At 36.0% G+C, this 25,288-nt stretch overlaps 1 protein-coding gene across 5 annotated transcripts in view; it reads right to left on the reverse strand.

Annotated features, from left to right (window-relative positions):
- CCDC14 (coiled-coil domain containing 14) overlaps positions 1-24,505 on the reverse strand; it is a 40,973-nt gene extending 16,468 nt beyond the window's left edge. For 2 of the 5 annotated variants that reach the window (XM_014563635.2, XM_014563636.2), the window contains exons 1-9: positions 24,212-24,502; positions 19,130-19,185; positions 18,732-18,804; positions 18,414-18,483; positions 18,199-18,321; positions 10,936-11,172; positions 10,729-10,823; positions 9,390-9,891; positions 7,249-7,390 (exon numbers count right to left, since the gene is read on the reverse strand). In XM_014563635.2, coding sequence (XP_014419121.2) covers positions 7,249-7,390; positions 9,390-9,891; positions 10,729-10,823; positions 10,936-11,172; positions 18,199-18,321; positions 18,414-18,483; positions 18,732-18,804; positions 19,130-19,185; positions 24,212-24,385 — 1,472 coding nt within the window. In that variant the 5' untranslated portion in view covers positions 24,386-24,502. Of the gene's footprint in view, positions 1-7,248; positions 7,391-9,389; positions 9,892-10,728; positions 10,824-10,935; positions 11,173-18,198; positions 18,322-18,413; positions 18,484-18,731; positions 18,805-19,129; positions 19,186-24,211 lie in introns of all 5 variants that reach the window. The other 3 variants (XM_032480803.1, XM_032480813.1, XM_032480810.1) reach the window with 3 other exon arrangements.
- Positions 24,506-25,288: the final 783 nt, after the last annotated feature.

Below are 25,288 nucleotides of genomic sequence, written 5' to 3' on the forward strand. Positions count from 1 at the left end.
ATTACTTACTGAAAAGATTATTCTTTCCCCATTGCATTTCCTTGGCATCTTCGTCAAAAATAAGTTATCCATGTGCAAGTTTGTTTCTATTGTTTCAGTGATCTATTTGTCTATATTTATGCTAATGCCACACTGTCTTGATTACTATAATTTATAGTTGTAAACTGTAACTTGTCTTGAAATAGGACAGTAAAATTTCATTCTCCTTTCCCAAAGTTGTTTTGGTTATTTTAGACTTTATCTTCCATATAAATTTTAGAATCATCTTTCTACAAAAAACTTGCTGGGGTTTTCACTGGAATTACACATAATCTACAGATCAATCTGGGGAGAACTGCATCTTAACAACAGTAAATCTTATAGTCAGAGGATCTGGTTTATCTCTCACTTACATAGGTCTTCTTTAATTTCTCTCAGCAATGTTTTGTAGTTTTCAGTGTACAAGTCTTAGAAATCTTCTATCAAATTTATCCCTGAACTGTTCATATTTTTGATGCTACTATAAATAGTACTGATTTTAAATTTCATTTCAAATTGTTCATTGCTAGTACACGGAAATATAATTAATTGCCTTTTGTATACTGATCTCATATCCTGCAACCTTACTAAGATCACTTATTAATCCCAGTAGCTTTTTTTGTAGATTCCATAGGATTTTCTACAAAGATTATGATGTCATCTGTGAATAAGACAGCTTTACTACTTTCATTTTCAATGTGGGCTGGCTTTTATTTCTTTTCCTTGCCTTATTGCACTGGGTAGAAACTCTAGCACAATACTGAACAGAAATAATACTGAATATGATTCAGACATTTTTCTAGTATATACAGACAGAAAAAAATTAGCTAAACAGTATTTTTAAATTGTGAGATGATACTACAAATACTATGTTAAAATATTTTGTATTGAATTTAGGATTACATGATTTCAACTGAAAGAAAAGTAACAAGTGAAACCAGAACTAATGAACTTTAGGCAAATATTTCTTTACTTCAGAAAAAATTATTCCTAAACAGCCTAAAATAAAGGAAATATGGATATGAAAAATGAAAAACATTGATTTTGGAATTTTTATTGTCACTATTACTAACACATTCTAGCCTGAGCCCATAATCTCACAGTTGTCTTAGTTCATATATAGATTCAATGTTCATCTCTAATCTACTCCTTTATTTGAACTCATCTCTTGGTTGAATGGACTTTTTCATTCCAGAATCTTTTTGTTTTTAAGAGTCCAAGGGGACTGTATTTCCTAAGTTCTTGCACACTTTAGAGTATGACTATTGCCTTTACACTAAAAGGATTGCTGGACCACATGTGAGATTCTTGGGGCATACTTTGTTTCCCTCAGAACTTGGTAAATGATGTTCTATAATCTTCTGGCAATGAATATTACTGTGAAAAGGTTGGGACCAGCTTGATATTTTTCTCTTTATGAATGGCTTTTCTTTTGAGTATCTATTAAGTTAAATTTTTTTGTCCTTAAGGTATAGTAACTTTACCTTACATCTTGGTGTTGATTGTTTTGCATAGTTTTCCTGAGCAGTTGTATACCCTATTATCTGCTGACACAGATCTGTAGATTAGTTGTTTCCTCTTATTTATATATCTTTTAATATTATCTTTAACCTATTTGTTCTCCTCTTTTTTCCAGAAACACTAATTACGCCAATTTTGCATCTCTTTTCTTTCTCTTCCATATGTATCACACATTCTCAATAATGTTTAGATCAATCTTTTTCTATTCTGTTTTGTATGAATTCTTCAAACTTATCTACCACATTCAGTCATTCAACAAATATTTATTAGAGTGAGTGCTAGGCACAATTCTCAGCATTGGAGCTAACAAAGAAGATGAAAATGCAGCCTTCTCAGGTTCACAGAGACAGAAAAGAGAACAGAGGTTATCAGGGACTTGAGGGAAAAGAGAAGGGGACTTATTCTTTAATGGGTACAGGCTTTATGTCGGGGATGAAAAGGTTTTCGGTACAGGTAGTGGTTATTGCTACGCAGTATTGTGAATGTGTTTAATGCCAAAGCAATGTACATTTATAAATGGTTAAAAAAAATACTGTCATATATTATACCACAACAAAAATAAATTAATAAAAATATTTAAAGGGTTTGTGAAGAGAAATAAACTAAGGCTTATAGGAGACATTGAACTATGAATAGTGGCAAATGAAACAGAGAGATTTGTTGGGGGGCAGCAAACCACAAAAAACAAAACAACAAAATTCAGCCTTCATATTGCTTAAGTTCTAATGGAATATAATATTCCTGACTTGATGTTTGTTTGATGCTCATTTTTTTTGTTGTTTCCAACAGGGCTTTCATTTTTGTAATAGTTTTTGCTTTTCTATCTTATTTTCCTGTGCTCACCTAATCTATTTTTCTTCTCCTTTTGTCTTTTTTCCTTTAAGTACTCTATCTTTTTCAATCTCTCTTCCTGCTTTTTTTGGTATATATATATTTTTATTGAAGTATAGTCAGTTTACAATGTTGTGTCAATTTTTGGTGTAAAGGATAATGCTTTAGTCATACATGAACATACATATATTTGTTTTCATATTCTTTTTCACCATAAGTTACTACAAGATATTGAATACAGTTCCCTGTGCTATACAGTATGAACTTGTTGTTTATTTTTATACATATTAGTTATTCTCTCTTCCTGCTTCTAAGACATACTCTATCACCTTTAATTTCCTTGAAACTACAGAATATTGTTTCAAGCTTTCATAGGTTTTCTTTGGGTGATTTGTCTTGTGATGTTTATTCGTGACCTATCCTTGTCCCTTTGGTCAATTTCTTTATTTTGAATGTTATACAAAGATCCATAAATTCTTCCTTCCTGTAGCTTTTGTGACATCCCTCTCTCCCAGTTTTCCTGCTACCTCCCCATTTGCTCCTCAGGTTTCTTTCCCTGGCTCCTCTTCCTGTGTTCTCTCCTTAAAAAGCTGTTACTGCCCAGTAATTCACCCTTGGCTGTGTTCACAGTCCACACCCTCTTGGTAAGTCTACCATTTATATGCTGATAACAAATCACTTGCTTTCAATCATTACCATCTCCAGTGCCTACAGCAGTGCCAGATAAATAGCAAACGCTCAGTAAAACTGTGTTCAGTGAACAACTCCCAAGCTTACATTTCTATCCTGGATCTTGTTCGTGGCTTGACTCACACCACACGTATCTCTAGGTGGTCTAAATGACACATTCAGCCTGTCTAAATCCTAACTCACTGGCTCTCCCTCTACATCCTCTAACACAAAAATAAAATGAAATTAAAAAAATAATATATTCTTCCTCTAGTAACTTCCATCTGGAAGAATCATGTTACCATATGTCAAATTATCAGGCCAAAAGACTGAATGCCACACCCTAGCTCCTTCTACTCACTTCCATTTCATTTTTTTGTTCTGTATGGGTACCAAATGGTCTTGTATTTGAGTCTAAAATCAAGAAATGGTCATGAATTCCAACTTGCCCTTTAAATATTAAGGTACTCTCTAGCTTAACTGGAACCCCCAACCCTCATCTAGAAAATTTTGGAATGTGCCAGGGCTTTTGGTGGTCACACTTGAATGGGGCACTACTGACATTATGTGAGTAGGAACCAGGAAAGCTAAATGTTAAGTACTGCGTCAGGAGTTCCACATAAAAACAGTGCAGCCCCAAATGCCAAAGAAATAATGCAGCTAGCTATTTTTTTTTAAGCCACAAGATGGCAATAAACACCGAAAAAGTCCTTGAAAGATCAGTTTTCTGGCTAAAAAGGAACATGAAGTTTCAAAATGTCCAAACAAGAAAAAAAATTTTCTTTGATTGAAAATTCTGCAAAACACTTTTGAATGAGCCTACACATTCCAACTTTCATTTGTAATGGAGATTACAGACAACTCTTTTTAAATAAAGATTACCAGAGAGACACGAAACTTCTTATACTTCTGGAAATCTCATTCTGCTAAAAAGAGCATATCTGACAAATTCTTCATTTTTCAATAATTTCACTTTTAGAAGGTCAGGTACATAGTGGCAGTAACATGCCATATAATCTTTGTGCTCTAAGGACACAGAGCCAAAAAGCTTTGGTGCCGAGCAAAACATTATCTCACATACATCTCGGCAATGTTTTCCTAGGGCAGTCTACCCAGGCAATAGAAATAAAAGCAAAAATAAACAAATGAGACCTAATTAAGCTTACAAGCTTTTGCACAGCAAAGGAAACCCTAAACAATACAAAACAACAACCTACAGAATGGGAGAAAATATTTGCAAAAGATGAGACTGACAAGGCTTGATTTCCAGAAATATATAAACAGCTCATAAGACTTAATAAGAAAAAAACAAATAACCTAATCCAAAAATGGGCAGAAGACCTAAACAAGCAATTCTCCAATGAAGACATATGAATGGCCAATAGGCACATGAAAAAATGCTCAATATCACTAATTATCAGAGAAATACAAATCAAAAACTACAATGAGGTATCACCTCACACCAGTCAGAATGGCCATCATTCAAAAGTCCACAAACGATAAATGCTGGAGAGGGTATGGAGAAAAGGGAACCCTCCTATACTGTTGGTGGGAATGCAGTTTGGTGCAGCCATTGTGGAAAACAGCATGGAGATTCCTCAAAAGACTAAAAATGGACTTACATATGATCCAGCAATCCCACTCCTGGGCATATATCCAGAGGGAACCTTAATTCAAAAAGACACCTGCACTTCAATGTTCATACCAGCACTATTTACAATATCCAAGACACATATGGAAATAACCTAAATGTCCATCGAGAGATGACTGGATGAAGAAGTTGCAGTATATTTAATGGAATACTACTCAGCCATAAAAAATAATAAAATAATGCCATTTGCTGCAACATGGATGGCCCTGGAGAATGTCATTCTAAGAGAAGTAAGCCAGAAAGAGAAAGAAAATACCATGATATCACTCATATGGGGAATCCAAAAAAAAAGAGGAAATGAACTTATATGTAAAACAGAAACAGATTCACAGACATAGAAAACAACCTTGTGGTTATGGGAGGTTGGGGGTGGGAAGAGGGTGGGAAAGGATAAACAGGGAGTTCGAGATTTGCAGATACTGGCTGCTATATATAAAGTAGATAAACAAGTTTATACTGTATAGCACAGGGAACTATATTGGATATCTTTAGTGGCTTACAGTGAAAAATAATACAAAAATGAATATATGTATATTCATGTATGACTGAAGCATTGTGCTATACACCAGAAATTGACACAACAGTATAAACTGACTATACTTCAGTTTAAAAAAATAAAATTTAATTTAATTAAGGAAAAAAAGCTTTGGTGCCAAGTCTGAAGAATTAAGTTAGACATCAAACTAATATCTTTTTAAAAAATTAAAAACACGCAGTGACCAATAAAGCAGTAAGTCTCATTTTCTTAAGTGGCTAATAAATTAGCTCCTAAAGCAATTCTAAAATGTCCTAAGGAATAGAAATAAATAACAACCACTGATATTTCCCATGGTCACAATGTTGAAATAGATAATATGTGGAGACTAAGTTCTGGTATGCTTGTTTAAAAACTAATTATTTGATAGTCATACCTTTAAAAATATACACGTTTATTTTAAATGGATTATATTCTTTTGTTCCATAAAAAACAGCTAAACAGTGAAGCATAAACTAGTCTCTAATTCCAAGCAGAGGCAAGTTAGAAGTATAGAAATTAAACCCAATGCACTCTAAAATTAAACTGCTCAGGTTTGAGTCTTGTCTTTTACAGAGATCCACAGCCTTGGGTTAAGTTACATAATGTCTCTGTGCCTTGGTTTCCTCAGCTGTAAATAAGAATAACATAACATCTACTTCATAGAGCTGTTGTAGAATTTAAAGAGATGGCACATATAAAGGATAGTAGCCTGGCACATAAGAAACATTCCATAAATGTTAGTAGTAGGTTTGGCTATTATTATTATTATTATTTACACTTAGTTTTGATTTTGAAAAACTAATGCTACTATAGGAATCCCTTAGGTCAGGACTGAAGACAAAATTACTAGAGTTTAAACCCCATCATATATCATAGTATCTAGAGACTAATGATCTTTAGAGAAATAATCCTAAACAAGCAAATCTCACTAGCTATTGTGCCTTTGCAGGCTCCAGATCCATGAATTTAAGCTATCCTCCAACTAGAAATTCTATTTTATTGCTTTCTAGTTTCTTAAGAATGTTTATGCAGGTCCTTGCAGTTCTTATCTGGTACAATGTCTACAGCTCATGTAACTGTAATGCCCTCCCAGGGCACAGGAGTGCTGCAGTGCTGCAGAAGCACCTGAAAATGTGCTCCAATTCTCTCCAAAGTATACTGATAAACAGACACTGGAGCAGTGGTCTTGGTGATCACCACTGAAATGTTCAAAGTTAAGATATTATTGATAACATGTAAGTGGTTTCTGTATTTCAACATTAGGTACCTGGTTTATGTCTTTCCTAAACAAATTAAGACCATAATTTCAACCTAACTTAAGAGAGCCAAAAGAAAAATTACCTAAGAATTTAAATGATTTTTTTCCTATGTGTAAGTGTAGTGGGCTACTAGTGTTCACCCATACCAGGTTCTCCTTTCCTTCTGGAGTATATGGGAAGTATGAGAAAATTTCATATCCCAGATCTTTATATTAGGCAAGGCAGTAAGTTTCACTTTAGCCTGTAAAATCTATGGAGAAGTGAGACTGTCCCACTTCTGGGGACATGAGCATTTAAGAGCTGGTGTGCCACATCTATGTTCTCTTTTTCCTGAAAAACATATGCTGAGACAGTGGATCCTAAGACAGAGGGAACCTAAATCCTGAGTCACAGGATGAAATCCTGAGGACCCATGCTGGTCCTGGTGTGAGGGAGAGACAAACTTTTGCTCTGCTATACCAACTGAGATTTTGGAGTTTGCTACTGCAGCATAGCCTAGACTAGCCTGGTAGTACCCTGAGGTACTTCTTCCTCTCCACTCACTACCAACCAAGTGACAACAGATGTGAAAGAGGTGGTATAAAATACGTACTAGTGAGCAGAAGTAATGGGAGAGTAGAGGATGCTGGCAATGTTTGGAAAATGGGGAAGAAATAGTAGAAACACAGTAAGATAGTGTATCTGTCGTCCTTATGAAGCCTTAGATAGGTCATCAGGCACTTTTGTTCTGGCGATGGGACATCTTTGCACAGAGACAAAAAAATTCATAGAATAATTCTTACCTGCGTAACTGAGCATTTTCACTTCTTAGTGGTTGCATGGCCAGTGCTATTTCCACCTGAATATTTGCATTTCCACTTACTGCTGGAAGCAGAGATATACACAACTCCAATTCTGTAAGCAACCTCTGAATTTCTGAATCTTCTATAAAAGACAGAAGAAATGAGTAAAGGTAATATTATAAATTGCTTTTGGATATACTTAAAAAGAAAATGTTTCAGATACATTCATACTTTCTATAAACAAATTCAATTCAGTTATTTGTGAATTTATTATACAAATCCTATTTTTCTCTTTCCTGCAGCCTGTATTTCCTTATCCAGAGGAATTCTAAAGAAATTAAGTTCAGTAATGAAAGATTAATCTTAAGTGCCAAGATTATTATAGCAGTGATTTTTCCATTCAAGTGTCTAGTAGGAAGATGGTTTACACATATCTCTTAGTTCACATTTACCAAAAGACTCTGTTGGACTCCTATAGTTGCTAAAGGGTTTCCTATAATTGATTATAGTATTAACATTTACAATACAACCTCTGATCCTAGCATAAGTAAACAATTCACTCTAGATAATTCAATTTGGCAAAATATTGAGGGAAGGTCTACCAAGATAAGGTTTCATTGTTTAATTTTACAAAGTAGATTTAACACAACCAGCCACACCTCATTTGATGTAGCATCAAAAGCAGCATCATTTTTATTACTAATTGTGGGGAGTAGACAGGTTTGGAGGTGGCAAACAGGCAGAGGTAGAAGGTAGATTTTAGATGTTCTGTCCTTTTATTTTTGTCCCCTCATGTCTATTCAAATTTTCTGTGAATTGAAAACATTTAATAAATATAATATTAACTGTCTGATATCCAAAAGAGGTAGAAAGTATATTCTAAGTTACAAAAATTTACTCAAGTCCATGAGTATTTTAACACCCTGATGAAAAGTTTACATGCCTACAGTAAACAACTGTACCCAATTATTGAGCAGACTTCTACCAATCCTCTGTAGAGTGGTTTCGCTGATAAGCATTAGAGGCAGAGACCTGGGTTTCACCACTTAGCAATATGCCTTAGTCAAATTACTTAACTCTTGAAGCCTAGGTTTCTTCGTGGTTAAATGGAGATAACAAAAGTACCTCATGGGGTTGCTGGGAGGATTAAATGAAACACTGTTCTCCAAGCCTCAGTTTCCTCATCTGTAAAATGGGGACAATAACAGTACCTCATAGGGTTGATGTGAGGATTAAATGAGATAATGCATATATAACTAAGATAATGCATATAAAACTAAGTTGGCATAGTACTGGCCACATGGTAAGTACTCAATACATGACAGCCAATATTGTTACTATTATTACTGTTACCATGATTAAGCATCTGGTTAAGAGAACAGTAGTAAGTTGAAGGTCTGAAAACACAAGAAATTTTAATATATTAAACCACTGGATTAATACTGCTACAATCCTGTAGATAAATTTTAAGATATGGTATTTCTTTGTCAGTCTGAAGATATTAGGTATTCAATCAGTGCTTCCACAATCAATTACTGTGTGTTTTGGATGACAAATCTGTAACTCACTCCAAGCTAAAGGCATTATTTAAAACATACACACATAAGAAAACAAATGAATACAACCTGGCTCAAATATCTCATAACTTCACCTAAGCATTTTTCTTGATTGCATTAAAAAATCCCAAAAGTAAACTGAAAAGGGCATAAAAAGGTTTGGATTCCCTCTCAAAGTGAGTTTTGTTAAACATTATAACAGTTGGTTATTAAAGAAACGATGAGAGGAAAATTTCTGCACCTTTTTAAAATAGGAAGTTATTCTATTCTAGGGAGTTAATCATGTCTAGGGGTCCTCTAACCTCTTAAAGTTTATCTTTACAAATTATCTTTGGCTGAATCTTTTCAAGGTCCCTTTCACTCAAGTAGAATGAATAAACACTTGCAAGTAAAAGACTGATATTCCCTAGTACATTTCAAATTCACAGGAAATAAGAGGGATCAAAACCTAAAAAATAAGAATAAAACAGACAAAATTCATTTCCTTATTAGCATAAGACATAGTTCTATGGAAAATATCACAAACTCCATGTTGATTATTTTAAATAATGACATGCCACAGAAAATTATAAAGTACTTATCTACCTTGCTCTGCTACCAGAGCCTTGAGCTCTCCCAACAAATACTTTATAGTTCTAATTCTTTCAGCACTCTGGTTCACGTTTTTTGCCTTCTGCACATCCTTTTTTCTTGAATCTCGCACATGTATGTTTAAATCCTTTCCTTCACCTCTAACCTCTCCAATTTGTTCTTTGGCACATTTTTCTTCATTGGTAGCCAAGAAAGCTGGCTGTAATAGAGTGGGACTTCGGTGTGTCTGACTGTCCGGATGAGAATGCAACAGATTCATATATGTTTGGAAACACTTTAGTAGGTCTGACTCATTAGGAACTCTTTGTTGTGGCAGAATCCCATTAGCAAGATCCAGCTGCTGAAATTTTGGAATAGCTGGTTTGTCAGTTTGGGGCAGGCCACATGGAACTCCAAGACTAGCACTGAAGGAATTCCTTAGAACATCATCAGTACAGTTCACAGAAGTTGTTTTACCCTGTGATGCAAACTCGTTGTCACCATCAGTCTGAACTTCCTAAAGAAAGAAAAAACAAGTTAAGCCTTCAAAAACATGAGCATTGACTTGTAGGCATTAACTATAATAAACTCAAATAAAAATGTTGGAAAATGACATCTGCAGGATGGAGTTAGAAACTACCAGTGAGTAAGCTGAATTTCCCCTGAGCACAATGGGAACATTATAAAGCCATGACTAAAATAGATTGTTTATATATAAATGGCATAAAGGCATCAAAACTTAGTTCACTTTGGGACTAAAACAAACTTCCACTTTGGGAAACTACAATGTAAGAAAATAAGCTCAAATATACAAAAAGCTTTTCCATAAACATATTTAGAGACATGTTATGGGAGTAAAAAACTTACTTAAATGTCTAACCACAGACTATGGTACATCCACTAAACAGTATTAACAACTTATTTAAAAAGGTACAAAAAGTAAATTACAATAAAATGTTAAGCAAAAAAAAAGGAGTATATAAAACTGTAGACAATTTAACTATGACTAAGTTTTTTTTTTTTACAGCAAACTTAATAAATTAAAACCAGAAAATGAAACCTACACAGAGAATTAAATGACTGGAACATGCCCTGCCAATGTACCAAGAGAAACTGTACTTTGGTAGTAGGTATGGGTGAGTTCTTTTTTCTACTAATCTCTTTCCCTTTTCCCTCTCACCATTATCCTTAATCAACAGATAAAACTTTTCTAATTAAAAAAAAAACTTGGAAAAAATAATTGGTCTTTACATCCTAGGGCAATAAGATACAATCAGCAAATTCAGTTTTTTCTCTTAAGATAACAATTTCTAAATGCAAATTATTACTTGTATAGTATATAAACTGTACTCACACAATGAACCATTGGAGGGCAGGGTGAGTGCTGAGATAACAGGACTGGGGTGGAGTGGGATAAGCCATAACTAGAATGTGGAGTTGCCTGAGATTCTAAAAGGTAACAGGGAGAAAAGATCATTCACATCTCATACTGCTTATACAACTACCAGTCAACTTAATTAGAGCTTATATTCATGTCTTTTAAAACCTCATTCATACTAACCAGAACCAGACACAGTGTGGCAAGGTACAGTAGGAATTCCATTAGGGTTGCTCTTTGAAGCCAAGTCATTCATCAGTGACATTTGAGTCTGCACATGCTCACAGAGGGCTTGGTATATTACGGGTGAATACATTCTATAATGATCTTGTAGTGACCAATTTTGTGGTATATCTGATGAGTCTCTTTCACTTCCAGCAGAAGCTTCATTAGGTATAGGTTTCTTACTATCTGAAGATACTAATGTGAAAAAAGGGAAAAAAGTTCTTGAAATATGATTCTTCAAAAAGAATCTTTTACCATAAGCTTTAGGGAAAAAAGGACTCTCAGAAGTAGTTCAGTACATCATATAGTTTACAGAAGGGCTTTATTGCTATCACTCCCTAAAGAAAATCACCTCAAATTATTTTTTTTAAAGTAGGTAATGAATTAAGTTCTTTAGCAAAAAATTATCTATACTATGTCCTGAAAATCTTTATTAAATGCTATTCATAAAATCTCTCCTTCATTTATAGGTCTCCTCTGAAGAGTGTTATTTAATGAAACTCTTTTCACTTTGATCCTTGTCCAGTACATGCTCTTGAGAGGGGGAATGGAATAGGAAAAACAGAATACTTTGTATAATCCTGATGCTTTGACCATAAAATAATAATAATAATAAATTAGAGTTCTCAGAGCAAGAATAAAATTGGATTTAATCTACACATTGGGCCTCAAACAACACCTTAACCTGGCATTTAAAGTCTCCAAAAAGCCTGACAACAACATACTTTTCCAACCATCTTCCCATCACCCTCTAATCAGTAATTTTTCATTGCAATCAGGCCAATTTAGACTCCTAAAATAAGTTTTTCTCACTTTCCGTAAAATATTACTCATGAAGAACCACCCATTCCAATTCAGTTCCACCCACTCACCAAAGCTCACCTGAAGGCTTCCCTCTCCTATGAAGCCTTTTCCAATCATTCCAGTCTAGTGACTGCTCTTCACCATCCTAGAGCACACTGTCTATACAAATCATGTATCACTTGCATATGGTACTATTATCATTTATTTTTCATTCTCTTGCCTACCTGACTAAACTATAAGCTTCTTTAGGCAGGGCTGTATCTTACATTTCATTATTTTCTCCCACAGAATCTTGTACTAATCTATATACAAAGTAGTACAAAGTAGAAACCTGGTATTAATAAACTAATACATGAAAAACAACAAAGTTTTCTATATAGCACTACTGTAAAGATAAATATTAAAATCTCTTTGTCTAATAAGATCCCCTTCCCAAATGTTTTTTAAAGACTATTATCAGAAATGAGAATGTTTTTGGTAGATCACAGGTTATCAGGATACAAAATAAATTTAGAAAAATATATAGCTTTTGGTAGGACTTACCAAAGCTAAACATATTCTATGACACAGCAATTGTACCTCTGGGTATATGCCTAACAGAAATGAGTGTTTATGTCTACTAAGAGATGTGTACAAGAATGCTCACAACAGGTATATTTGCAGTAGCCAAAAACTGAAAATACCCTAATAGCCATGAATAGTAGAAATGGATAAACTGTGGTATACTCATATGATGGAACACTAGACAGCAATGGAAAAGAACAAATTACTCACATACTTAAACTGCCTAGATGAAATTAACAGATATGATGTTATGTGAAAGAGTCAGACTACATAGTGTACAACTGCATCTATATGAAGTTCAAAGACAGTAAAACCATCCAACGGAGTTAAAAGTCAGAAAAGTGACCTTGAGGAGGAGATAGGTGGTAGTGAGGATACTGATGAGTAGGAGCCTGGTAGGGTACTGAAATGTTTTGTATTTTCATCTGGATAGTGGCATTTAAAGTCTCCAAAGCTACATATGGGTGTAGACATGTGTAAAAATTTACCGAGATTTATGCACTTGCTTTATGAAAGTTACACCTTAATTATTTAAAAAGTGAAAACAGTTAAATTTTTTTAAATGGTATTGAATTCCCCAAACACATATACATTTTATTGAAGGAAAAACATTGCTAAAAGCATAAAACTTATAAGTAAAGGCAAAAAGTTAAAGGCAGATGAAATACTATAACCAATGAAGATAGAAAAATAATTTAAAGAAAAAGACTACTAAATTAATATTTGACTACAAAAATGGTTGGAGTTATTGGATCCTTCCATTTCGACTTGGGCTAAGCTTCCTTTTGAGATAACTTTTTGTCGTGAACATACTTCTGCGGCCTCAATACGAGCTCTAGCAGTTACTAGCTGAGTTAACTTCTGGCAAATTACTTAACCTCTCTTGGCCTCCTCCTCCTTGTTAGAAAAATGATAATAATAACATTATCTATTTCATAAGACTGTTGTGAAAAGTGAGATAGCACATGTAAAGTATCAATGTCCAACACATAGTAAGAACTCACTAAGTGTTATATCTATTACTAAATGACTACAAAGTCAATACAGACAAGTAAATATTTCATATTCACAAATCTTCCTCTCTGATACCAATAATATACCTCTAAGCATGTCCTCTCTGAGGTGATTAAAACCAAAAACATTTAACAGTTACTCTTCACTATCTGAACAGACAAGCTACAACAAATTGGTTAATAAACATTCTATTAACAAATTATTTCTTATTGGAAATACAATTTTATAATAAATCTAATGGAAAAGTATCCTCTAAAATATTTTAACTTTGAAATCTAAAATGATGAAGGGTGAGATCACAGGCAGCCCAAGGCCGCCCAGCACACTGCTCTTCCTTTCCTCCTGACTCCTGGGTCTCTCTTCTGCTCTTCAATTTCCTTTGGTCCCATAAGATAAGAACTGCCTGGTTTGAGGAATTCTCAGATTTTACACTCACATTGGCTCTCATTCACCTTCCTTTTTTTTTTTTTCATTCACCTTCTTCTCAAGGGGTGGTTTTCACAATCTCTGATAAAGCTGAACTACAATATTATGCTTTTGCCAGCAAATGTCATCACCCAACATAATGTAATAAACTTCAAACATTTCTTAAAAATCAGAGCTTTATAATTAAAATGACTTATTTTGCTCCTTAATTAGCTCAATCTATGTGAAACTCTACTGAGAATGTTGTATATTTATATTTAAGAGACAAAATTATAAAGCAAATTATCCAAGACAAAAATGGATATGCAATTTTAAAATTTAAAAAACCCACCACTACCACCAAAATAAGCCTGTTATTATACAAATACAAAGAAAGTATGTTTACTTGCTCTTGTTTACTATACCAAAGCACCCTACATAAACATTTTACCTAACAGATTAGGAGGGCAATGTCTAATTGGTGTCAGTTGGTAACTAGAATTCATGAAAGGGATACACTCATTTATTCAGTTCACAAAACTTTTTCTGTCCTGGAATTGTAGCTGCTGTACAGCACTTTTGTTTGGATATACAAGCACTGTCTGACAGGTAAGATAATTCCTGCCACCCAAATATAGAACATCCACTGCAGATAAGAGCTGCTGGATGCCCATCATAATTTGAAATATGTAAAAGAACACCTGGCCTTGATGGGAGCAATCAGTGTTCAAAATATTCTGCCTGTAGAGGTTTATTTCCCCAAGGTGAGGGCAGAAATATATATATGATACTGAAACTAGGGTCATGTGCCCACAGCATTCAACACAGTTATCAAAATGTAAAAAGCTGCTTATTAAAAAATTTTTTTCTTTAAACATCAGGAGCACTGTCAAGTAAGCTCTCAACTGGACACTTCTGGAACTGCCTTTCTGCTTCCTTCCTCCCTTATGCATCAGGGTGGGTGGGCATGACTCCACAGACACTCATTGATCAGGGAGGCCCCAGACAGAAAGTATAGAAGGAGCCCAAGCCCCAGATGACACTTAACACAAAAGAGTAAGATAATGTATCTTAAAATTAAAATGATACACAGATACTAGTTAACATGCTGTAACAGATTCCTTACCATTCTCTTTATGATTATCTCACTTGTGGAGAGAGAGAAAAGAAAGCAAACACTGAGTGTGGTTTTTGTGTGTGCTGAGCACTGTGATAACAGAGCAAAACCCTTGTACTTGTTAACAGCTGCCAACTACAGAAAAGAAAAGAAAAAAAGATGATCCTTTTTAGACAGTGCTACAGAGTTTGGTAAACTAAAAAAGATAAGTAATTTAACCAGAGGGAAAAAGGCTTCTGCTTCCAATGAGTCAATCTTAGAAGTGAGTAAGTCAATGAGAATCAATTTCTAATACTGCAGCTCTAAAAGAGATTGTCCTGTAAGAAGTAGGTCCTTCCTTCTGATGATGAAAACATAGGGGAAAGGATGACAAGAATGTTGTATCCTGATCACTGGCCAGAACTACTCATCTGACTCTAATGCAAATAAGAATTTAATGCTAGGGACAGAAGGCCAGATCTTTCTAATGTGCTCCTCCAAACCCATCCTCTACCCATTCTTTTCTGCTCTGCTGTCTCACGGATGCTGATCTGTATGGATTACATTGTTAAGAGACACTCCATCGTGGGTCTCTTCTGCTCCTACATGTCTTGCTGGGTCTACCAAGGAAGTAAGGACTTGACCTAAGCTCTTTACCTGAGCCATTTCTCAGGGTTGTGTTTGTAGCGAGCAGCCCTGAGGAAAAAGGTAATGTTTCCCCCTGAGGAAAGTATAAGCTTGTTTACTGCTTACTACCAAAGCAATAGATTCCTCAAGCTCAGTGTTCCTCAGCTGAAACTTAAACTTGTAGCATGTGCAGCATCCACTTGGATCTATTCCATCATCTCAGTGGGAACTAGTAGTGAGGGATAACTAACACAAATATGCTAATATACATGCTGCTTGCTGTGTTATGAGTGATAAGGTCCTTTGTCTCTGACCCCAGGAGTCTTGTGGTTCCTGTAAACATGCATGACATAGTAAGGCTGACTTATTAGCTTGTAAGAACAAAAATCAAACCCCAGACCTGATACACATCAACAGGGTTCCAGCTGGACCCAATCCAATGGGAGCCCTGGCATTATCAAGGAAAGGAAGAAGCATAAATTCAGAGTATTTGTTCCCAACTACCTCTCTAACAAGGCCACCTTGGCCTGGCTTTGTCCCTTAAAGCTCACTGCTCTTCTCAAGGCAGCCTACTCTACACAACAGTATCTCTGAGTCCCAGTAACCCCTTCCCCACCTCATCCCTTAAGATCTAGGGAGAGTAACAGCTCTGTTGCTGCTGCCAGCACTGGACTAGCACAGTCACTTGTGGTTTCCCTATACCCTAGTCACACTTTTGCAATGAGTTTCTTTGTAAATAAACCCTCTTTGAATTATCTTAATTTGAGTGTTGCCAGCTATTTTCTGTTGGAACGCTGCTAACAAACAGTTAAGCTAGGATCCAACGAGTTGCTACCATGGCACCATTGTCATCGATGTACATTCCAAATGAGAGTTCCTTGAGGACGGTGCCCTGGACAAAAAATAACCTGCCTTGAAGAAAAAAGCAGGAACAGGCAGTTGGTGCTACCACTCCTTTCTTTGTCCATTGGGCCCTAATAAATAGGCCTCTAGTTTAAGAGTTAGACCTGGGATTAGCACATTTTTTCTTAAAAGGCTAGGCAATAAACATTTTTCACTTAGCAGGCCAGATGGTCGTTGTCACAACTACTCACCTTTATCACTGCAGCACAGGAGCAACCATAGAAAATATATAAATGAATTAACATGACTGTGCTCTGACGAAACTTTATTTACAAAATAAATAAATATTATTTACAAAACAAAACTGGCAGTAGTATGCTGACCCCTGGTTTAGACCAATGTTGTCCAATAGAAGTATAATGTAAACCATATGTGCAATTTAAAATTTTCCAGTAGCTATATTAAAAGAGTAAAAAATAGGTAAAATTAATTTTTGTTTTATTCAAATCAATATAGCCAAAATCTTAACATTTCAATATGTAATTAACATTAAAAATTGAGATATTTTATGTTTTGCATTAAATCTTCTATGCATACTGTGTATTTTACTATAAAGCATATTTCAATCTGGATGGTAAATTTTCATCAGAAATCCTTGATCTGTATTTACATTTAATAAAATGTACAGTTGAAAAAGTAGATTCATTTACTCAAGTTATTCCAAACATATTTAAAAGTTTTCTAATAACTAGATCAAGTGTCAGTTTTCAAAGTTAAATTTAAATTAATTAAAACTAAATAACATTTATAATTCAGCACCTTGGTTGTACTAGCCACTCTTGGAGTGCCTGATTGGCCACTTGTGGCTAGTGACTATCATCTTAAGCAGTGCAAATAAAGACAATGTGAGGCTAAATGTGACTGGCCTCCAAGATAGGTTAGTAAACTGTTTTCTCTGCCTTACTTCTCTGATGCAGGACCATCAGCAACACCAACCTCTAGTCCTCTGAATGCTCTACCCTCATTTTCTCAGCCTCTTTGCCTGGATCCTGAGCTCTTAGTGTCTAGGGCAATTGCTATAGATGATTTTCTAGACCTTACCCTTTCCCTAAGCTGAATCTAAGCAGGTACTGCTATGCTAACACTTTTGGCCCACATCAACTGTGGAACTAGCTGGTTCCATTCTAGCTGGTTTCATCTGAATTGCCATTGTGGACATTTTCATCTCCATTTAGGGCTTTCTTGTTCTATAGGCCTCTATGGAACAACGTGATCAAAACTTGCTTATCCTAAACTGCATTATTACATTTAATTAAGTCAGGAAGTTAACTGTGAGGGTGTAAAATATCCTTGGCTATTCACTGTCAATCGGTGGCAGGCTTTCTTTCCTTATATAGCTACCTAACTTGGAATTTTCCCTTCCTAGGTACCATGTCTTCTAACTGTGCAGCTCAAAATGTTGAGCTACTGAACCCACTGAGAATATATGCATATACATAGAGTATTTTTTAAATAATAAGTATACACATGAAACCCAACCAATTTGCAAGTATCTACGGAAACAAGGGGCAGGGAGAACAAAGATAACCTTACACACCTACCAAATGTTATTCTGAGTTTGAACCTCTTCTCCCATAAAACCTAGTCACTTTTTTTCCTACTTTTTTTCTTGGGAAAGTGATAGTAAACAAAGTAACTACTCAGTGATTAGAAGCTAAATAGAGGGGGAGAAAAAAAGTACCAGCACACACACACCTGAATAACCAATGTTACTACCATGAAAGACCAACTGCATAATCCCAATAATTTATCAACCCCCCCCCCCAAATAAGCATTACGTTTAAGTAAATAGGAGAAAAAATACTTACAAATTTCTTTGCGGACTACTGAAGGAAAAGCATGCTTTTCATGTCCTTTCTTCTTAGATCCGTATCTTTTGCTTTCCAAAGGTTTGGGGTTATATCTATTTCCCAAATATGCTATTTCTGAACCTATTAATAATTAAGACAAAAATTCATTAACATTAAGAGAACTACTTAATTGAGAAAAGGTGATCAGCAAATAAACATTTAAAAAATAAAACCTGAATCTTCATTTCTTAAAATGTCCCGCAGAAGAGAGGCACAACCATCAAGCCCCTGTACAGTTTCAGTCTGTAAGGAGAAAGTCATTGAAAAATTTGTACATAAAATTTTAATGTAGGAAACAAAATTCTGTAATTTTAAAACTTCCTTATTTAGAAATAACTTATTATTGGTAGAAAACATGTATTGAAGCAAAAAGCCTTCACTCTTCATAACGGCAATTAATACTTTACCTTTGAATTTTTATTCCCACTTCTTAGCTTTTACCTGAAACTAACTAAAATTGTATATATTGTATCTGTTCAGCTTAATCTTACCTGACTTTCTGAATCGGAATGAGTGGGACAGCCAGAATCTGCATTAAAACGGGGTATCTTTCTTACATGGGTCCTAGAAAACAAGTTTGTTAATATTTTTACAAGTAATACAAAAAGTTTTTTTTCTCAAAATACATTATAGTCATTTTCTTTCCAGCAAAGGTTGGATAAGAAAGCTTGTCCAACTATGTAAAAGATTTACGCAGGACTTTATAAAGATTATAAAGCCTATTAAACACTCAGATGATCGACATGGGTAGATAGGCAAGGTTCCTCCCCAGAGTTTTGTGAAGGTAGAGACCCATCTAGTTTTCTGGGATAGGCAAAATTTAGTCCAGCCCAAAGACCTGAAAATCTCTTGACATTTCCTGAAATTGAAGACTTCCTTAAGTACTTACCCTTTCTTCCCACTTGTTAACTTAGCAGGTCCAGGGTGCTTTCCTGAAGATAACACCTACGACATAATGCATTACATTGTAGTAGGTAAACAAACATTTTTCTATTATATTCTCAGTATCCTGTTTTAACAAAACCTGAAATGTCATTGCTTCCTTTCTTTATTGTAGTAAAACATACGTAACAGAAAAAGTATCAGCCACTTTAAAGTATATAGTTCTATGGTATTAAATACATTCACGTTGTTGTACAATCATCATTACCATCCATCTCCAGAACTTATTTATCTTACAAACTGAAATTCAGTACCCATTAATCATTAACCTCTCATCCCCTACTTCTCTGAGTCTTTGATAACCACCCTTTAATTTGTCTCTATTAATTTGGCTACTCAAGGAAGCTCATATAAATGGAATCATACATTATTTGTCCTTTCGTGACTGGCTTATTCTGCTTAGCATAGTATCTTCAAGGTTCATCCATGCTGCAGCATGTGCAAAGTTCTCTTCCTTGCTAAGGTTGAATAATATTCCATTTTATGTATGTATCATGTTATCTATTTTTAATAAAATCCATGATTACAATTGAACTCTTATAATTTGTTCTATATAAAATGTCAAGCAACACAAGCATTTGTTCCATAAATTTATTTAAGCTGAAAATGAAGTTGAGATATTATTTTAACCAGATGTCCCTACTATACTAAGTTTGGACTATAATCAGTCCCTGAACATGTAATACATTCATCAATTCTTCAAAACATGCAAGTTAATTCCAGATATAGAACAGAATTCTTAACTCGGATTCTATTTATCCACATTCTTTAGAATATCTGACAAGACTAGTGCATGAAAACTCTATCATTCCTCTTTATCTACATCTTATCCTCTCAATCTTTATTTTTAAACTCATATTTATGAGTCATGTTTTTTTAATTTTTAACTTTAAAGGTAATTTAAGTGGGCTACTTTCTGTATAGAATACAGAAAAAAATGTATTTGCTTCTATATGTATCCAATATCTTGGGAGTTATACGAGAAACAACTAATTGCATTTGCCTCTCGGGAAGGAAACTGAGTATCTGGGAGACAGAGCAATAAGGGACTTTCCATGGTTACCTTTTTGTATCTTAATAACTTTATATCTGATAAATATTTCTATTCAAAATATAATTTTTAAAAGATGGTTAAATTCCATACTCACTCCCTCGTTTTACCCTTCAGGTATTGTCATTGTTGGCAATTACATTTATGATTTTTTTGGACATGTTTACACATTTCATCCCAAGATAGCTTTAGGTTGTAACTATTAAACTTCCTGGAGTTATATAATATTCTATTATTTGCTTGCATATATATACTCTCCTTCTAAGAATGCTACTGAGAACACAGTTTTTAAACTGGGTTGATAAGAGTTTTACTTTTCCTTAAGATAACTTGGAATATGATGGAGATACTCTGAGATTATGCAGACATCATATTAATCAAACTTTCATCCAGTAGTTTTGACACCCACTGAGGATTCTTGACTTAATCATGTGTCAAGTGGTTATTTTTCTAACTTACATCATTCCTTCCACATTTATTAGCTGGCATTCAACATTTGTGAAGTACTTTTTCATTTGTTACATGGACTCATTGATTCCTATTTTATTTAATGGGTTATGATGCATTATTATCATTATTTATTTTGATGTTCAAATTGTCCCAGATTCTGTCAGTAGGAGCCTCTTCAAACCTTAACATATGTCCCCATTATTTTTTAGCTATTCCTTACTTTCTAAAATAAGGTGCTATGGGTTTTGTTTTGTTTTTTTTTATTGTTAGAATATTTAACATGACATCTACCCTCTTAACAAATTTTTTTAAGTGTACAATACAGTGTTAACAATAGGCATGATGTTGTTCAACAGATCTCTAGAACTTACTTTTACGTTAACTAAAACTTTATACCCATTGAATAGCAACTCTCCATTTCCCATTCCCTCCAGCTCCTGGCAACTACCAATCTACTCTGCTTCTATTACTTTATTTTAGATACCTAAGAGGCTGAATAATATTCCATTGTGTAACCACTAGTCTATCAAGGGATATTTAGGTTGTTACACCTCGAATGTTGTGAATAATGTTGTAATGAACATGAGAGTGCAAATATCTCTTCAAGATCCTGTTTTTAATTCTTTTGGATAAATATCCAAAGTGGGACTGCTGGATCATATGATAGTTCTATTTTTAATTTTTGAGGAAACTTTTTAATAGTGGCTGCACTCTTTTACATTCCCATTAACAATGTACAAAGGTTCAAATTTTCTACATCCTCTCCAACACTTGGTTTTTTTTTTTTTTATAATAACCATCCTAACAGGTGTGAAGTGATATCTCATCGTGGTTTTGATTTGCATTTCCCTAATGATTAGTGAAGTTGAGCATCTTTTCATATACCTGCTGGCCATTTGTATGTCTTAAAGAAATGTCTGTTCAAGCCCTTTGCCCATTTTTCAATCAGGTTATTTGTTTTTCTGATACTGAGTTTTGGGAGTTCCTTATACATTTTGGTTATGAACACTTTAGATATATGGCTTACAAATATTTTTTTCCCATTCCATAAGTTGCTTTTTCACTCCATTAACTGTTTCCTTAGCTGCGCAGAAGTTTTGTATTTTGATGTATCCAGTCCCACTTTATAATTTCCCTGCCTCAGCCCTGGAGTTAACCATTTCTCTGAGCAGTCGTGGTTCTTTTTAGTGGACAACAGCATTTAGAAACCAAGATCTAGGCATGAGGTGTGCTCTGTGCTATTAGGTCTTCATATGGATAATTTACTTAGTCATCATGGCTAGATAGTTGCAATTTTGACTCTTGTGTTTTTACTTTCAAATATTTTTCCATATTAACACAGTCTTCAAATTTTTTAAATGGTTGTACAGTATTTCCTTGAGAGGAAGTAATACAATGTGTTCTTGGTTTGCTTCATATTTTTCACAATTAAAAAACAAACCTGAAATAAACCTTTTCATATATTGAAAATAGCCTTTCATATTCAGGATTAAAAGCTTAATTATTTGGTAAAAGGTTATTAGTAGTTTAATGCAAAACTGCTTTCCAAAAGAAGTGCCCCAAATGGCAATGCATGAAGGAATCATTTTGCTTTATTGTACATTTACTTCCACTAGGTATCATCATTTAACTTTTTACTTTGCTGTTTGAGAAAACCGTATTTCTTAGGAGTCGTATCTTCCACCAACAAGTGCAAGATAAAATTACATGCATGGAATAACTTAGAGCATACTAAAGCTTTCGTTTCCACTTAATCCACATCTGCAAGTTGCTATTATTTCTGTGAGGTAGGACCCTAAATTTCAGAAAGGTGGCTTGTTCAGTCTTACATGTAACTAAGTATAATGTTTAAAAGAATGGACTCTGACACCAGCTATTTGGACTCTGACACCAGCTATTTGGGTCTGAATCCTGTCTCCACTGCTAACCAGTTGTGTAACTGTAGGAGAGTTATCTGAACTCTCCATCCCTCAATTTCCTCATCTAATGAGGATAATAGTATCTACTTCCTAAGGCTATAGTGAAAACTAAATGAGAAATTATATGTAATACGTAAAAGCACTTAAATAGTGCTGTCACATAACTGGTACCTAAATGTTAGCTGCTATTATTACCATTAAGATGGTAATAAACTAAGTATTTTCCAGGAGACTAAACTTGCACATTTTATGCCAAGTTTGAAATAGATGTTTTACCAGGTTCTCTCATTCAATCTCCCCAATTCTTTGCTGGCAGCATTTTATAGAGAAGGGAAAGGAGGCTCAAGAATTAGAGTACTTTGGTTACTATCACTATGATAGTAGTGGCAGAACTGTAATTTGAATCTGTACAAAAACCATGTTTTTCCCTTGCTGACTGCACATATTTTGAGTTCACTCAATATAAAAGAAAAATCTATAAGGGTGGGGCTGGTCTGGAAGTACTCATGAAGAAAGTCTTGAGCTGGGTCTTGGAAAAAAAAGTGTAAGATTCACATTAATGGGGAAGCAGCATTAAAAGTGAGTTGATAAATAAAGGAGAAAAAAGGGTGGTGGTAGTGTGGATATACTTGAGTAAGATCACTCTAAGTAGAGGGTCTGTGTAAGGAGCAGTTGCTTCCTATTGATTGACTCCTACCGATAGACTTCCTGAAAATTCAAACTGTAGTAGCTAGGAAGATTAGCAACGCCTTTAGCCTAAACAGTGGTTTAATAATAATAAGCACACAAAAGAAGCGCTGAGGGGCACCCAAAGAATGGAAATGTGAGAGTGCTAGACAAAGTTTCTAGAAGTGGTCCTTGAGTTGAGGGACAGGAGACGGCGAGTGGAGATATCAGAGAGAAGGGCATTCTAGGCAGAACAAAGTGCAAAGGCATGGAAGTCTGGGAGAACGCTGGGATCCACGGCACGATAAAACAAACAGATGAAGCGTGCTGCGTATTACTGGAACGAGGGTGGGGGCTGGCAAGGAATGCACAGGCCAGATCAAGAAATGGCTGTGTTGACAGGCCAAAGAACTGAGATTTTACATGGGGAAAAAAAAAGTTTTCCAGAGTTGAATTTTAAGCCGGAAAGAGAATCGACGAGGAAAGTGCATGTGAGAGGGGTAAGGCTAAATGCAGGGACACTAATTGGGAGACTTATTTTTTAAACTAGTAGTAAAATACCAACAACTGTGACGGAGGATCAGCTAATAGCGGCACTTGTTGGAAGAGCCTAGATACTGGATTTGATGCAACAACGTCCTGAGGCTCGGAGAGAGGTTAAGTCACCCGAACCAGCGGTGGAGGCTGCACTCAAACCCGGGCCCCACACCAAAACCAGCGCTCTGGACGACTGTAACGATTAACACAGAATATATGTCTGTGGGCAGGACGGCTGGGCTACGATGTTAAGGTTAGGTACCCCAGCCCCGCCTGCTCTCCCAGCATTTTTAATGCAGCAGCACTGTCCTTGTTTTTATTTTTTCAAAGGAGGTTGTGCACTTCTCCCGGCCCAAGAGTCCCTCTTCCACCCCTACAGTGGACGCCTCAGGTCCGCAGACCTCACCTGGCCCGGTCGAGATCCGGACCTAACCATCTCTCGCAGCTTCAGGGAAGTCCAGACGGAGTGAAGCAAAGCCGCACGGTAAAAGGAATTAACCGCCGCAGACTCCCGGCCGCCCTTGGCCCGGCCCCCGAGCTTCCGCTTCCGGGAAGGAGCCCGCCGAACGTCGCGCCTCATGGTCTCCGGCGCGCAGCCAAGGCCTCTCCTCAAACCCCAACCCGGCTCCCTGGGCTTGCGCAATAGACCCCTCCCGGCTCCGGCTCGTCACACTCGGGCGGAGGGTGAGAGAACCCCGTAGAACGCAGGCGAGCGCGCGGGGAACGGGGCGGGCCGGGGCGGGCCGGGGCGGGGCGACGGGGTAAGGCCGGATCCCGTGGGGCAAGGCGGGGAGGGGAGGGGAGAGGCGGGACGAGGAGGGGAGGGGCCGGGCCGCGCGGGAAGGGACGAGGAGCCGGAGTGCTGGGCTGAGCCGTGTGCTTGGTCACCTGAGAGAACTGAGTTCTTGTGCGTGCGGCGAGGGCTTCTGGTGAAGGACCGCTGCCCTGCCTCAGCTGGGAGAAGTGGCGGCAGGGACCCGCCAGGAGCCGACGAAGGGACTGCGGTAGAGGGCAGATAGATTTCAGAAGGAATTGCGCTGGCTCTGGGTTTTGACTCTATTTTTAGTTTGGTGTTTTGTATGCTATTTTGAATGTTTCTGTTACTGATAATCAATAAAAATCAGTCCTCGGTCTCCTTTGCGTAATTCTGACGGCAGTTTTCAGAATTTTAATATGACCCTTGATTTCAGAATGGTGCTCATTAGTTGGGATTTTGATTTTCCTTCCATGAATAGTTGTTTACTCTTCAGTGGAGTGATTACTCTTAATGAAGAATAGCAGTATTCTTGCCGTTGGTATGCTGCACGAATTTTAATGAGAGTGTCTGTATTTTAAGGCATTGAGTTTTGGGTTAATGTTTTACATCAAGTTGGGAAGAAATAAAACAACCAAACTGATTACATTTTTTTTAAAGGGAAAAGAGCTATCTTTTGAAAGTTTTAATTACAGTTAAAATAAAACGCCAGAAACTGGTATCTGTCCA

Source organism: Camelus ferus, chromosome 1, assembly GCF_009834535.1.
Source record: "Camelus ferus isolate YT-003-E chromosome 1, BCGSAC_Cfer_1.0, whole genome shotgun sequence".
NCBI classification, from domain to species: domain Eukaryota; kingdom Metazoa; phylum Chordata; class Mammalia; order Artiodactyla; family Camelidae; genus Camelus; species Camelus ferus.